The following is a 13,838-nucleotide window of genomic DNA, read 5'->3' as shown; positions in this document are numbered from 1 at the left end:
ACATAATTTTGAAGATTTTTGCACATTGCAGTGCCCTGGAAATTGCTATCATTTGCCTAAAAAAGACAGTGTGGAGTGGGTTTTGCGGGGTTTTGGGTTTTTCTGGTTTTGTTTTGTTTGGTTTTTTTTTAATTTTATTGTTTTATTTATTATTTTATTTATTTCTTAAACAAGTATTTGACTTTAGTTTTTTTCCTTAGGTGTTATAGACAAAAGAGTGGGGGTCTTTACACTAAATTAGCACTGTATAAAATACATTAATTGGGTGGGAAACCTGTGAAGTATATATTTCTGATTCTTTGTAGTCTGCTGATATTCCACTGAGAGTACAGGCTCAAGGACTTAAATTCTTGCCTGAAGTATTTTATTTCAATTCTCATCCAAAAATATAACATCAAAATATTTGACACCTCACTGGAAGTGTAAATGTAAAGATTATTGAAGTGCAAAGGAAACCAGGCGAAGCCTGCACCTTTCATCTCTCCTTCACAGCACTACATCTAGGATTTCATGAGAAGATACTGACATTGTAAGTGGAGCCAATATTGCATCTTAATTGCCTGCTTCTGGTCTTGAAAAAAGTGACTTTTTATTATCTGTAATCAAGGCATCGGGGTCCCAAAGCAAAATCATTAATCCATATTTATGGCTATTACTCCTCAATGAAGTGACAGTCTCAACACAATATGCAAGAGAGGAGTTTTCTAGAAGTATTCAGGTGCCTAAATAAAATTAATTAGCATCTAAATCCTTTTAAAGCCTAGCCCAGACTTGGTGCAGTTGGCCGTGCTGCTACATGGGAAATGTCCATAGTTTGTGCTGGCAGAGACAACTTCTCTGAAGATTTTGCTTTAATAGTTGATTAAAGTTTTATATAGTTTTATAAAGTTTTATGTAGTTTTATAGTTGATTTTACTAGATCAACCATAAGATACATTAACAGGAGCATAACTTGGAAAGGAAATAATTATTCTGTTGGTTTTGTTCCCAGCGAAGCCTCGACAGGAGCACTGCTTCTGCTCTTGGGGATGAAGATGCATTATGGAGAGTCTAAAGAAAAGAACATCAAGCTACTTTAGCCTAGCAAAAAGATCAAGAAGACATATGATAATGGTCTTCTACTAAAAATATTGTTATGAAGTGATTCGTTGCTCACTCTATCTGCTAGGATAAGGAGAAAGGAAATGAACATATCACAGGCTTCCTCTGCTTCAGTTCTTGACAGGGAGCCACCAGTTTAAATTGCTGCTCCAGTATCCTGTCAGAAAGTAAGGATTTTCTCTTTGTTGGGGAAAAAAACAAATGGCTTGCTAAAACCCCCCAAACATTTCAGAGCCATCACTGCAAGGAAAAAGTAGAAGGAACTGTGGACTTCCAGCTGGGTGCAACAGAAGGGCTCCTGCCCAGGCGGTGGAGTCTCTGTTGGCACCCAAGCCTCAAAGGCACTGGAGAGGCACAAAGACAGCCAAGAGCCACGCACCAAGTGACCCTGGCTGCTCGACTGAGATACTTTCAAGAAAGGCCTGAACAGCAGAGAAAGTGGTGGTGGTGCTGCTCTAGACTTGTGACTCCTAATCCTTCTGCCTAAAGACCTGGTGGTGCCAAATGCTTCCTGGAGGCAAGTGCACAGATGTTTCTGAGATGACCACAGGGTGACGCTGCATGGGCTGTTGAGGAAGACGGGATTCCTCTTGACATGGAAAGCCTCTTTGACTGCCACATTTCCAGGATGGGGAAGCTTTAAGATTTGGGAGGAAAAGAGTAACAGGAGCCCATTGGCAAGCAATAATGTCTCCATCTGGACTTAAGTCAAAGGACCAGAAGAAATCAGGTAGTTACTGTAAATCCAAGGGAAGGACGGGAAGGAATCCCTCCACTGAATGTTTTGGATGCCTGGATACTGCCTGGGCTGCGTGCTGCTCCCCCTTCCCGAGCCAGCAAAGGATGGGGCAGAGCCTCAGCCCTCACCCTGTGTTTGAGGGTGATGGTGGGACACTGCCTTGCCTGGCTCTTCAAAAGCCCTTTGCTTTCTTGTTTCTCATTACTGGACGTTAGGACACCACAAGACACTTCAGTGGGTTCTCTCATTTCTTCCCTATTCCTCCTTGACATGCTTTGATAAACATTGATTCTGGTGATGGGTTAGCACTTTCTTCCTTTTATCCCCATTGGTACTTGCAGGCACATTAGTAAGGCTTTGCTAGAGAGAGCTGCTTACCAGATTCACATCAACCTTCTTTGTGGGAACACCGCATGATGACAAAATACAACAGTACAGACCCCACCATTCTCCTTATCAAATATACCACCTGCAGCCTCACGGGGACTCATACAGATCCTGCCACAGCGGTACCGAGGCATGTAATATTTTGCACTCAGCTTAGGTTTGATCCTTGACAACCAAACAAAAAATCCCGAGTGGCTAACGGGTCGTTAGCAGTATTCTTGTGATTTAAAGGAGAAATCTTTACAACAGGAAAAAGGAAACTATAGATCAAACCAGTTGCAATCTTCCAAAATTTTTCTGATCAAGTAATCAGATTTGAGTTTTGTTTGTTTTAGTGCCTGAAGAGTAACAGGATGATGAATGAAAGCTAGTATAAATTTGTTGGATCGTTTCAAACCAGTGCGTTTTCCTTCAACGGCATAACACACCGTAAGGTGAGAACCAGCAGATAGTCACATATGTTGATTTTCATGAGGCTTTTGATACTCTCTCACATGATATTCTCAAACCAAGGAAACAGTACAGATTAATATTGCATGGAGCTGTTGACAAAGCTTGTCGGGAAATCCTGCTTGGGGAGTATTTAGCACTAGACTAGTTCATCATCACACAGCAGCAGTTCTGCAAGAGGTCTCATGCTCCGCGGCTCTTCAGTGTTTTTAATCAGTAGTATGGTGCTGGTGGGCGGGCTGTGGATATGTTACATGACAGGAGCTCAATACAGGCTTGGCTAACACCTGAAACCAAATGGATGGTAAAAATATTGAACAGAAGCATTTCTAATACAGGATTTTGCAGCACTGCACCACAGCACAAGTGCAGGTTTGGGAACCATTAGGCAGTTCCACAGAAAGCACGTAGATCTCACAGTGCATTCACACCCTCCTGGTCAGAAGTCGCACCCTGGTTTTAGGAGGTAAATCTCATACCAGGAACGGGCAACAAAAAGCTGGCTGGTCTAATCCTCAGGCTCAGCTCAGCTGTGTAGGAAGGCATCAGCTGGAGTTCTGTGCCCAGGAAAAGCATGGGACACGCTGTCTGCACAAAGAAGCTGGACTCATTGGAGTGGTTTAGCAAAGGACCCTGAGGGGAAACACGAAACAGTCTCATCTGCCGAGGATGTAAAAATAAAAAAAAGGGGGTGGGTGGGGGGTGGGGAGGTGAAATTTATTCTCTATGCCCAGGATGGACAAAAAGTAGCAGGGGTTAAATTTCAGAAAGGAAGATTTAAAACAAACAGTAGGACCAGTAATACTATTATTTGCAGTGTACATATTTACCATTCAAGAAAGTCGTGGAATCTTGGAATCTGTCATTTAAGATCGAGGAAGATGCTGAGCAGGTATCTGTCAGGAGGTACACGAGTTGGGTGCTGCATCAAACAGGACCCGAGCTAGAGTAAGTAGCTCTACCCAGCTTCTGATACTGTGAAACATGCTTGATTAACAAGGTTCAGAAAAGTAGACAAGGAAAACAAGCGAGTGCAGCAGTGAGTACTGGAAGAAAACTGGCAGAACCAGCTCAACAGCTCTGAGAACAGACCTCAGCCCTGGCACTGCTCTTGTGGCAGAGAACCCAGCCACCAGTGCCGGGCTGTGTGATGAGCACCAACACAGAGGAACAAGGAGGAAACCAGCAGAATGAAAGCAGAAAGATCCAAATTATGACAACTGGCCTCCAAAAATACTCTAGCTGCTCTAGCATGGTGTACTGGACTAACTTCCCTGACTGTTTAATAGCTGTGACTGTTGTGTGCATCTGTGGCTTGGTAAGGCAAGTAGCTTACAAGGGTCCAGTAGTGGGAGGGCTGGACCTGCCGTGCTGGTAGGATAACTCTTATAAATGCCTCCCTTACCTTCTATGAGGCACTGGCTGGAGCTCAGATGTTCTTATCCCCATCTCTCAGTGTATGCCAGGCTGCTACATGCTTCCATGCCCCCACCCCCCATTTTACATTTTACATGGGGCAAGTGGAACAAAGCCCACCCGCCTTCTCCCTGTGCCCATCAAATCACACCATCACCAGCACCATGGCACCATCCCTCCCCCCTCCTCCGGGCACTCAGCTGTAGGCTTTGAGATCCAGGAGAAGCTTCTCTGGATGCAAGTGCACTGCTTGCTACAACAGGAGGTCAAGCAGGAAACTTCTGTACTGCGATACAGAGGGGCTTTACTCGTAGGCACGAAGGGGGCTTTGACAAAGGTCTCCATTTTCTGCTGTTCTCTACGTGCAATCTACATCCAGGAGAGCCTGTCAGAGTTCACATCAGGCCATGGACTCACCTTGGCACCCATCAGCACAGGGAAACCGTATCTGCCCAAATTCCTGAACAGTCTAGCAAAGCAGAGGAAGTATCTGCTCCCATGAAGTGCCCCCCGCCAGCTCCCCGCCCCCCAGCTCAGCGCGCCCAGCGTTACACCGACCCATGAACGAGGGGGTTTGCTCTCACCTACGTACTCAGAGCTTTCCCTGTGACTGCTTCTTGCCTGGTGGCAAGACCTTCCCCAGGTCCTGAGCGCAGACCTTTGCAGAGGCAGCTGCGTGATCTGGAGACCTGGTACCCAGCCAGGGGAACAAGAGCGCCCAGTCACGAGTGTTACAGGGTCATTTCATTCAGGGGCTGTTCAGTTGATCTGAAAGGGCCAGGCGGACAGTCAGTGACGAGATGGCATGGCTTAGGAGTGTGGAATGACAACGAAAAAATAATTCCCCTACTTTGTCCCCACCCCATAAACGTACACAAATGTGTCTCTGGCAAGATGCACACAATGCACATTACTGCTACTGCTGCACTTCACGCATGCAGTTCTACATTTGCAGAGGCTGTTTTCAAACATTTCATTTTTTTCCCTCCACTGGCTTAAGTTACTCATCAGTCCTCTCCTTTTTTTAAATAAAATAATAAATATCTATTCTTTGTAGATCATCGGCCACCATATAAATGACACATGCTTTAGAAGCCCCAGTCTGCTGAGCACTAGCAGGAGAAAGCCCCCGATTATTTTTTTTCTATGAAAAACATTATCCTGAACAATTTCTCCTCAAGACACTGGGAAAGATTTTCAAATGCTCCATAATATGCTAGACAGCATTAATGGGTTTTAGGTGGCTTTTAGGCCACAGCTTCTCGTTAATTAGGGAGCTCCGGTTTATAGCTGTTGTAGGATTGTACTTGAAGGTTACCAGGTGTCCTCGTACTCATAATATCCCGTAGTGAAATCATTACGCTGACAATCCGATACCCATTTCACCATTCGCCACAGGCTGCCAACAGCTACTTGGAATATTATGGCAAACGATATTGTCTTTAGAGGAAGAAAAGGTGATTACTATAAAAATAAGATCACCAACGTTTTCTTAATAGCCCAAGAGCCCCTCCCTTCTCAAGTTAAATTCTGTTGAAAAGGTTTTTCCTCCACAGACAAAAGTTATTCAGTCTTTTATTAAAAAGAAAAGGAAAGGAAAGGCTGCAGGTTATGGTTATTCTAGCATTCATCCAGGCCAATGAAAATTTGACATATCCTAAATGACAGCAAGGAGAAGAGATTTAAGATCTAACTTACTTCCCTGGTGTTTAAATTGTAAGGCGAATTTACAAGTAAACTGTTAAGACCTGCAAACTGATTGTCCTGTGCATTGGTCTTTTCCTCACTGTGCTCCTCCCGCTCTCGTGGACTGCTCACACCAGAGAGACACCGGAGATTATCTTGCTCCTTACAGCGGGGTTACGTGACACTACGAAGCCTGTATTCCTGTTTCTCAGGGTTTGTGGTTGGGTTAGCTTACCGAGAACTTAGCGCACCTACGCCCTCAGGCCCCTTGGGACAAAAAAAATGTAAATTACTGAAAGTTGGGACTACTGGAATTTTAATGTTTTAGAAACTAGACTTGCCAAATCAATTGAATAAATATCAATAAAAGAAAAGACAGGTGTGTTAAGACCTTTAGCTGAAACTTACCTCACGCCATTTGCCATTTTGAACATAAGGTGTACAAAACAGGTAAATCAATTCCACACAATTACTCTGATGCCATTAGCAGAAGATCTACTGTAAAGAATCACTTATTAAATATACACTGGGATTTTGGGTCTTGCTTTTAAGCAGCGAGGGTCTAGCACAAAAACTAGCTAGAGAAGTTCCTCCTGCCCACATGAGGCAAAATAGCACGTGGTCGTTAAACAGCAGAAGAGGCACCATAAACCATTACCTCAGATGGAGCAGAGTTCACTCTCCTTCTCTAATGTCAGTCATTTTAAGTCACCAAAGACAACTCACATTTTTAGATCAGCCTGATGGTGGGTTCTCTGCTACCGTATCGAGGACTTTGTCTCACATCAGTAGCTAGTGCCAAGCCTCAATGCATTTCCATTACGGCTACGCCCTGCAGGGTTCCAAAGGGCACAGAATTAAGCAAGTGACCTGAAAACAAGGTCCCACGGCTTTGAGGTTAGCTACATATACACACGACACTTCAAGAATTGTTTCCAGAAAAGACAAGTTTAGCACAGCTCCTGCTGCCTTGGCCAGAGCCAGAAGCTGGCTGACGGCTATATTGCTGCCCTTACCGAGAATGTCAAGTTCAAATCAAATCTGCAGGAAAATTCTGGACTGACAGTCAGTCCTGTCACCAGGCTTGTCCTTGCTAGCATCAACTCACACATCTTACTGTTCTGATTTGGTGCACTGAGCCGAAGAATGTGGCGTCCAACGCTGAATTTTAAGTTTCCTTGCCACACTTCTCTGTGAATTGGAGGCATCGCTTGCCAAGACTCTGTGATTCCAGTTCTCTGAATTACCCATTTTAAACTATCGGTGAACAAGTGATTCCTGAGCTACCTTGATACTTAATTTCAACAGACAGAAGCATCTGTCAGGACTGGGTATCGCAGGAACACACTCTGACATTCAAAGCAGTCAACATACACAGAAACTTACTCCTGCTTTTGTCCAACAAACAGAGCGTGGATGGGAAAAAGCAATACCAACATAAAACCTGAGCCTTCCTTGAACACCAAATATTGCTCTACTCAAAAACATACTTGCCTTGCAATATCACACTCATACCACTGATCTAAGATTAGTAAGTTCTGATATAAACCCATGAAAGCAGTAAATTCAATGTAACATGTAATACATGCAATGTGTTTGCATATTCAATACAGGATTTATTCAGCAAAGTTTACAATAGAACTGCACCAGTCACCCTAAAAATTTACAACCAAAGTTGCTGCTGCAACTCACATATTTGTATTCACAAAAAATCGACTCCTCCCTCTCCCCTGGATGCCCAACACTTTCTGCAGCTTGGCTAAAGCCAGCACTGCCTCCAGGAGCGAAACCTTGGCTCTGCCTGACGACATTGCTCGCCTACAAAGTAGTAATGGATTGAAGAACTGACAGCGCCCAGCCTAAGACAGTAGCTGGGAGGTACGGGTGGGCAGCTTGCTTACAGTAAGGGCACATTTTGAAGTCTTGCGATTATTTCAGTGCAAACATGGTAATAGGTGTTTTGGTCAAGATTGAGAAATAAATCCAAAACTATAATAGGTTTTTAAATATTTCTGTTACTACAGCTGTGAGCTTATTAAAGAGTGTTCTTCGGTGTTACATATTTGTGCTCCCTCTTACAACTGCTCTGTTGGCAGCGTTTTTTCTAAATCAGAATATAGCAGATACCAAAGTCCTAAAAAAAATAAATTTAGTTAGGCTTAGTCGGCATGGCCAATGAAAGATACTATCCTCCTAGAGAAAAAGACATGCAGAAACGATAGGTTAGGTGTTTCTGACAGCCTTCACAGTCTGAGCATCTCAGACCACCACATGCAGGAAAATTCCCTGGAGATCACAGCGGTCCTGTTGCACCACTTTGCCGGTGTTTGTTCCAGCCCCCTTTGCCAGCTGCTTAGTACTTACAGGGAACTATTTGCCTCCTTGGAGTCAACAAAATTAACAAAGTCCAAACTTCTAAGTTTCCTAACTTACTCTAAAGAAGTTTTAAGAGCAAATTTTGTTTAGTAATTGCGAAGGGCATTTCTGAAGCCATGATTCCCCAAGTCTGACACTGTCGGTACAACTAGCTTACTCACCCACAGAGCAGCTTACAAACGTTAAGACAAAATGTTGTAATGTTCCAGGAGTTTCACAGAGGCTGCTTACATTTGTGCTACAATTAAGGAGCATTCATCCTCCCTTACCACCACCAAAGAGATTCAGAATTGTTGCAGCAGTTGGTGTAGCAGCCACAACTGGGCAAATACTGGCTTTAACAACAGTGACCTCAGCGACCATGCTGACTTACAAAACCAGACTTCTAAATGAATACTTCGAATGTAGAAAAATTTGCACCACAAAAAACCAAAACAAAGTTGAAAAGTTTCAACAAACTCACTCTAAACTGAGAGGCAACTAAATTAACAGCATACTTGTGACTGTAAAAAACTTTGCTTGAGGGGAAATCTTGCTCAGCTGATGAACATCTGAAAGGCTTCAAGTAAGCGATCAAATAATCCTACAGAAAACACAGTTGTTCCTTAATGCTCCCATAATGAATAATGCTAATTATGAATATACTGTACTCACCGTCTGCTTTTGGAATTAATTTGGCAACTGTGACTTTAGTTGAAATATCACTATTTGCATCAGAACTGCCTAGATCTTATTTTTTGAGAGATTTATGAACTGAAGAATGCAACTTATTTACTGCTTAACCTCCAATGCTCTTACTTCACTGTTAAGACAGGAGCTTTTCAAGGAAGCCTGAGGAAATAAAACCCTCTATCTATAGACCAAAATTCGGTGTTGGGGTTTTGCCTGGTAGTTTTTTCCCCCCACTCAGCCACCTCTAGAGTTCTGAGAGGACCACCCAGGCTCAGAGAAGCAGCTGTGACCTTTTATTAAAGGTACACTGCTAGATGTTCAAGGAGTCGCTATTAATTGCAAACACAAATATGAGAACAAATAGAGAGCTTGGAGCAGGAGAAAACAATGAAATTTCATGCTCAGTTGGGCCCCTGCGAGACTTTCAGAGAGTTTAGGGGGAAGTGTTGCATTTGCAATGCCCTCTACAACCAACGCTTCAAGTATACCTTCGAATTACCGTGACCCAGAAGTCAGAGCTATGCCCCCCGAAGCCCAGCTATACTGCTTCAGGCCCAGTTACCACAATCCAAGCGTGCAAACAAAGCAAGAAAGCTCCCAGCCTTAGGACGAGGATCTGGGCCAGGAACTGGACTTAAGTGCAGTTAGCCATTACCTTTTTACCTTTTCACCACTACTGTTGGGCTCAGGAGAGTATCTGTCTAAGCTTATACTGCAGTTACATTTGGCTTCACTGTGTCGCTGCAACTAGTCTAGTTGTAGTAACCGACTACATAAATTACAACTCCCTTAAGACATAATAACTTTGCATTTACACGGGTTTTGTCTTCAAAAAACAACATAGCAGTAGGCTGGCATCAATACCTTCTTCCTACAAGTGGCAATAACTAACTGGTACAGAAATAAATCAGAACTAAAGGCAGTGCTAACCCAGTCTGCACGCACATTTGTACCCCGCATTTGCAAGAATCTCACTTTAAGGAAAATGGAACTGAATCCAGTAAATACATTGCAAGTTCACCAACTCTGAACAGCAAGAAAGAAATGTTGACACTGTACTTTTCCTTTTTTTAAACAAATATTACAAAATTGAATTTTATTGAGTTTCACACAAGATGCACTTATAAAATTGATACAGAATGTCATTCAACAACAACAAAAAAAACCCAAAGAAAGCAATCCCAAGCTTTCTTTAGCAACTGCTAAATAATTCAAAAATAAGATACACCAAATTGACAGATAATCTGAATTTCAATGTGTGAACGTCTCCAATTAGTATAAAATACATCAAAAATTAAAGAATTTCAGAGTTTTCCCCAGCCCAAGTCCTCTTCTTTTTACTCTCCTCCCTGAACAGTAACCACAGATTTTGGCTGTTACTCCAGCTACTCTTGATGGGAAAGGAGTGGCTGAAAGACTGCAGCAAGAAGTTCCCACCAGAGCAGACCATGCCAACCTGTATGGCAAAGCGATCTCATCACCAAGGCTGCTCAGATACACAGTAACTCTGTCCAGCTATCTCCATTTGCTGTATTACTGTAGTCCTGTAAGTTTCAGGGTTAGCAGATACATTAAACTTTCACATGTTCGTTAGGCAAAACAACTTTGGCTTTCCCACTCTTACAAATTATGAAACTGGCAAAGAGCAAATTTTATCTTCATTTGTTCAGCAGTGAAGTACTCTTATGATACCTTCCCTGGGAAAGTGAAACTGCTGCTTACTTAAATATCTTAAAGGCATCTGAAGTTAAAGCTGTGTTTTAACAACAATATATGAAGAATTTATCTTCTGCTACAAGCCTCCAGCCTAAGTTTTGAGCTCAAATTTATTCCATTCTTGGTCTGAGGATTCCAAACCATCTTTCATCAATTCTCCTACAACTGCATCTCACACCAGAAATTAGGACGCATTGTGATGCTTAAATGCTTTTTATAGATCTAGTTCATCTACTGAAGTCTGGCTAAAACCAATCAGTTAAAATGTGTAATTCTGATTTGATTGTCAGTATGAGTTTTCATATGCATGTTCTCAGGCAAGTTGATACACAGACTTGTGTATCATTCTTACCAGAGTTAAACCCCAAATGCTGTGTAATATTCTTTACTGCTGCATTCATTTCATACGTACAATTCCAACATAACGCTTGCTTGCTGCAATTAACGCCGCCTTTCCTCAACGTATAGAAGTGCCCCTTTGTTATTTTTTTCCTACAGCAACAAAAAATCCTCAGCTTTTTAAAATAATTTTATAAATAATTTGCTTTGCAGGACACACAACACAAGAAATGAATATGCTTCATATTTGCCCAGTTAAGCAGAACCTTCATTACTGTGATCTTTCCTTGGTGTTTAGATAAAATAGTATGCAGTAAGTCTTTCATTTAAAGGCAAAGTTTTATTCCGATTACAAGATTTTCAAGATACACCTTGAAAAGATTTTTGTTGACAAGAACAACTATCTTGACTTACTGTTTTATGTACCAATGCTTTATGCGTTTGTTGATATAAGCACAAGTTTTGAATTCTGCTTGCAGATGTTTAATAAAACAAGGTAACTGGAAAGGCAAGCTTCCGATCAAGCTGTCATACATTTCCAGGAATGTCCTTATACTGGAGGAACCTTCATGAAAAGTAGTATGTTCTGGAAGCATGGTTTCAGAACGCAGAACAGGATTATGCTTTTTTTTCCAGTCTATTTTCCAGAAAAGTGATACTGCAGCTCTGCCACCAGGCTAGAGACTCAGGATCCAGCACATTTTCCAAGAGGCAAGTTAAAGACCATTTATTGACCTGACCAGATACCAAGCCAAGTTACTTGTAGAAAGAAATTAATTTTTTTTTTTGCCATTAATAATTTAAGTTTTAAATAAATATTATGTGCCTTTTTTGGCAACTGTCCATTCTGGTAGCATCTGCTGTCCCAACAGCTCAGTATCCTTAGCACATTGATTAAAAAAAATAACAATAATCTTAGTCAATTCTGTTTCCACAAATAGTAAACCTGTCTATCTCCAACAAGTCTTTCTTTGAAGACCTGTGTTTCAATTCTGAACTGTCTTGGCTTATATCTTTTCCTTCACCATCAGGAGTTGTCAGAAATTGATCAGAATTGCTTGTTACAAGTAAAGATGGCATGTTCTCCTTCTGATGCACCGGCTGATTGGTAACTGATGTAGATCCATTTTCATCTGTGGAAATTCCTATTGGAACAGAAGATTATTACAAAGATAATAATGAATTTAACAAAGACATACTGATGCATCTATAACATCCAGACTAATCCAAAGCTGTTCTGAAAAGCATGTTGCACCAAATCAGCAGAAGCCACAGAAGAATGCTTTGTGGAAGCTACTACCAAGCCACTACCTCTTCTTAGTTTTACCATAAGAGATCTCCTTTTCTAATTTGGTAGAAAAATGGAAAACATTCCACAGAAGTTCAGATAACGAGCAAGAGCATAAGCAGTAGATGTTAGGACATACACTGCATCCTTCTGGTTTACATACTGTTTCTTGTCGGCTTAAGCAAGATTTTTGACAGTCATTGTATGAATCAGATGTTTTCTAATGAAACGAAGAAAAGGAATCTCTGTAGGAAGAACTAGATGTGCCTAATCCCCTATATAAGTACAATAAACCTGGCTTTTCTAGGAATAGCTCATGAGTCATGCACTGCTACACACTTTAATAGCATTGGCTCCTAAAGCATTCCATTAAAGATGTCTAATTTTATTCCTGCCTCTTTCTTTAGTGGAATTGAACACTGGCTCCATTAACTTAAGATATTTGTAAGTAATACCCATGTATTGTTTCCACTTTTTGAAAAAAACACTTAAATTTAAACGCACAAGCAACGTCAAGGAAAGAAATTTTTCTTATTTACTATCTCCTGGTAAAGACTGAGTTACTGTTTCTACAGGAATCGGGAAAAAAAAAAAAATCTAATGTGGAGAATGCTGCAGATAGCCCAAGGGATCACTATCTGTCAGAATGGCAACATTATCCAAATTACTACAAAAACTTCTTTCTATTGAGCATCTCTTCACACTATACCATCTACTACCTGAAGGTATACGGATTATTCTGCAGTCTTATGCAAGTCAAAGGTACTAGGCCTGCACTGAGAAAGGAGACAAGTAATACTAATTGTAGGACTTTGTTATAAAGGTAACTATTTTCTAACCCAGCAGCTTCCAGAGAAATCTGGTCAGCCTACAAATGATTACCAGGAACTAGAACTTTCATTCTTCAAGAGCAAGTGTAAAATTTTATCCTTCAAAATTTTAAGCTGTTACTGTGGAAGAGGTGGAAACTCTTAAGAAAATAACTTGACTTTCATTATAAACTGATAGAAAGTAGACCAGATTAATTCCCCTCACCCTCATTCTAGTAAGAGATGGGTTGAGTGACTGTATTGAAAAAAACCCAAAAAACCCCGATAAGTGGGGCACAGGGATTAACCAATACTGCAGAGCCCAGCAGTAATAATACAAACACACAGAAGCTGGGGAAGGTAAAATCATTCTTTCACATAACTGAGGTTTCTAATAAATAAAGAGCTGTTAAAAGGTAAACGCCCCTGCCCCCCCAAAATACTGTTAAAAACAGAGCTCTTTCATCACTGACAGAAGTTAAAAATGTTCTAAATAAAATCAGCAAAAGCTTTTTTGATTGCTACTTTTCAATCAAAATATTTCCAGTTGAGGAAATTAGCATCTCTGCTGACTGACCTGGTAAAATTGCTGCTGCTTCAGCTAAAAATAGTGTTCAGGATTTATTTACTGTGAGTGAGTTTGAGGGTCAATCTAAGTAACTACAACTTACCAAGTCTCATATCCAAGTGCAGTACTAGAATGTTTAATTAAAACATTATGACAGTCATCTAATGAAATACAAAAGACATCCAGACCAATTCATATTACGTTCTTTCATCCTGAAACTAAAGCAACTCTGTAAGTTTAAGCTATTTAAAAACAGATGTCTGCACCAAGTTTCTGCCTGATGTGGTCTGA

The 13,838-nt window shown here is 41.3% G+C and overlaps 1 protein-coding gene across 8 annotated transcripts in view; it reads right to left on the bottom strand.

Moving 5' to 3' along the window:
- Positions 1–9,889: 9,889 nt before the first annotated feature.
- TAPT1 (transmembrane anterior posterior transformation 1) overlaps positions 9,890–13,838 on the bottom strand; it is a 49,618-nt gene continuing 45,669 nt past the window's right edge. For all 8 annotated transcript variants that reach the window (XM_037399805.1, XM_037399815.1, XM_037399844.1 and 5 more), the window contains one exon: positions 9,890–12,027. In XM_037399805.1, coding sequence (XP_037255702.1) covers positions 11,798–12,027 — 230 coding nt within the window. In that variant the 3' untranslated portion in view covers positions 9,890–11,797. The remainder of the gene's footprint in view (positions 12,028–13,838) is intronic.

Source organism: Falco rusticolus, chromosome 1, assembly GCF_015220075.1.
Source record: "Falco rusticolus isolate bFalRus1 chromosome 1, bFalRus1.pri, whole genome shotgun sequence".
Taxonomy (NCBI): Eukaryota; Metazoa; Chordata; class Aves; order Falconiformes; family Falconidae; genus Falco; species Falco rusticolus.
This window is presented reverse-complemented; position numbering and strand designations above follow the sequence as displayed.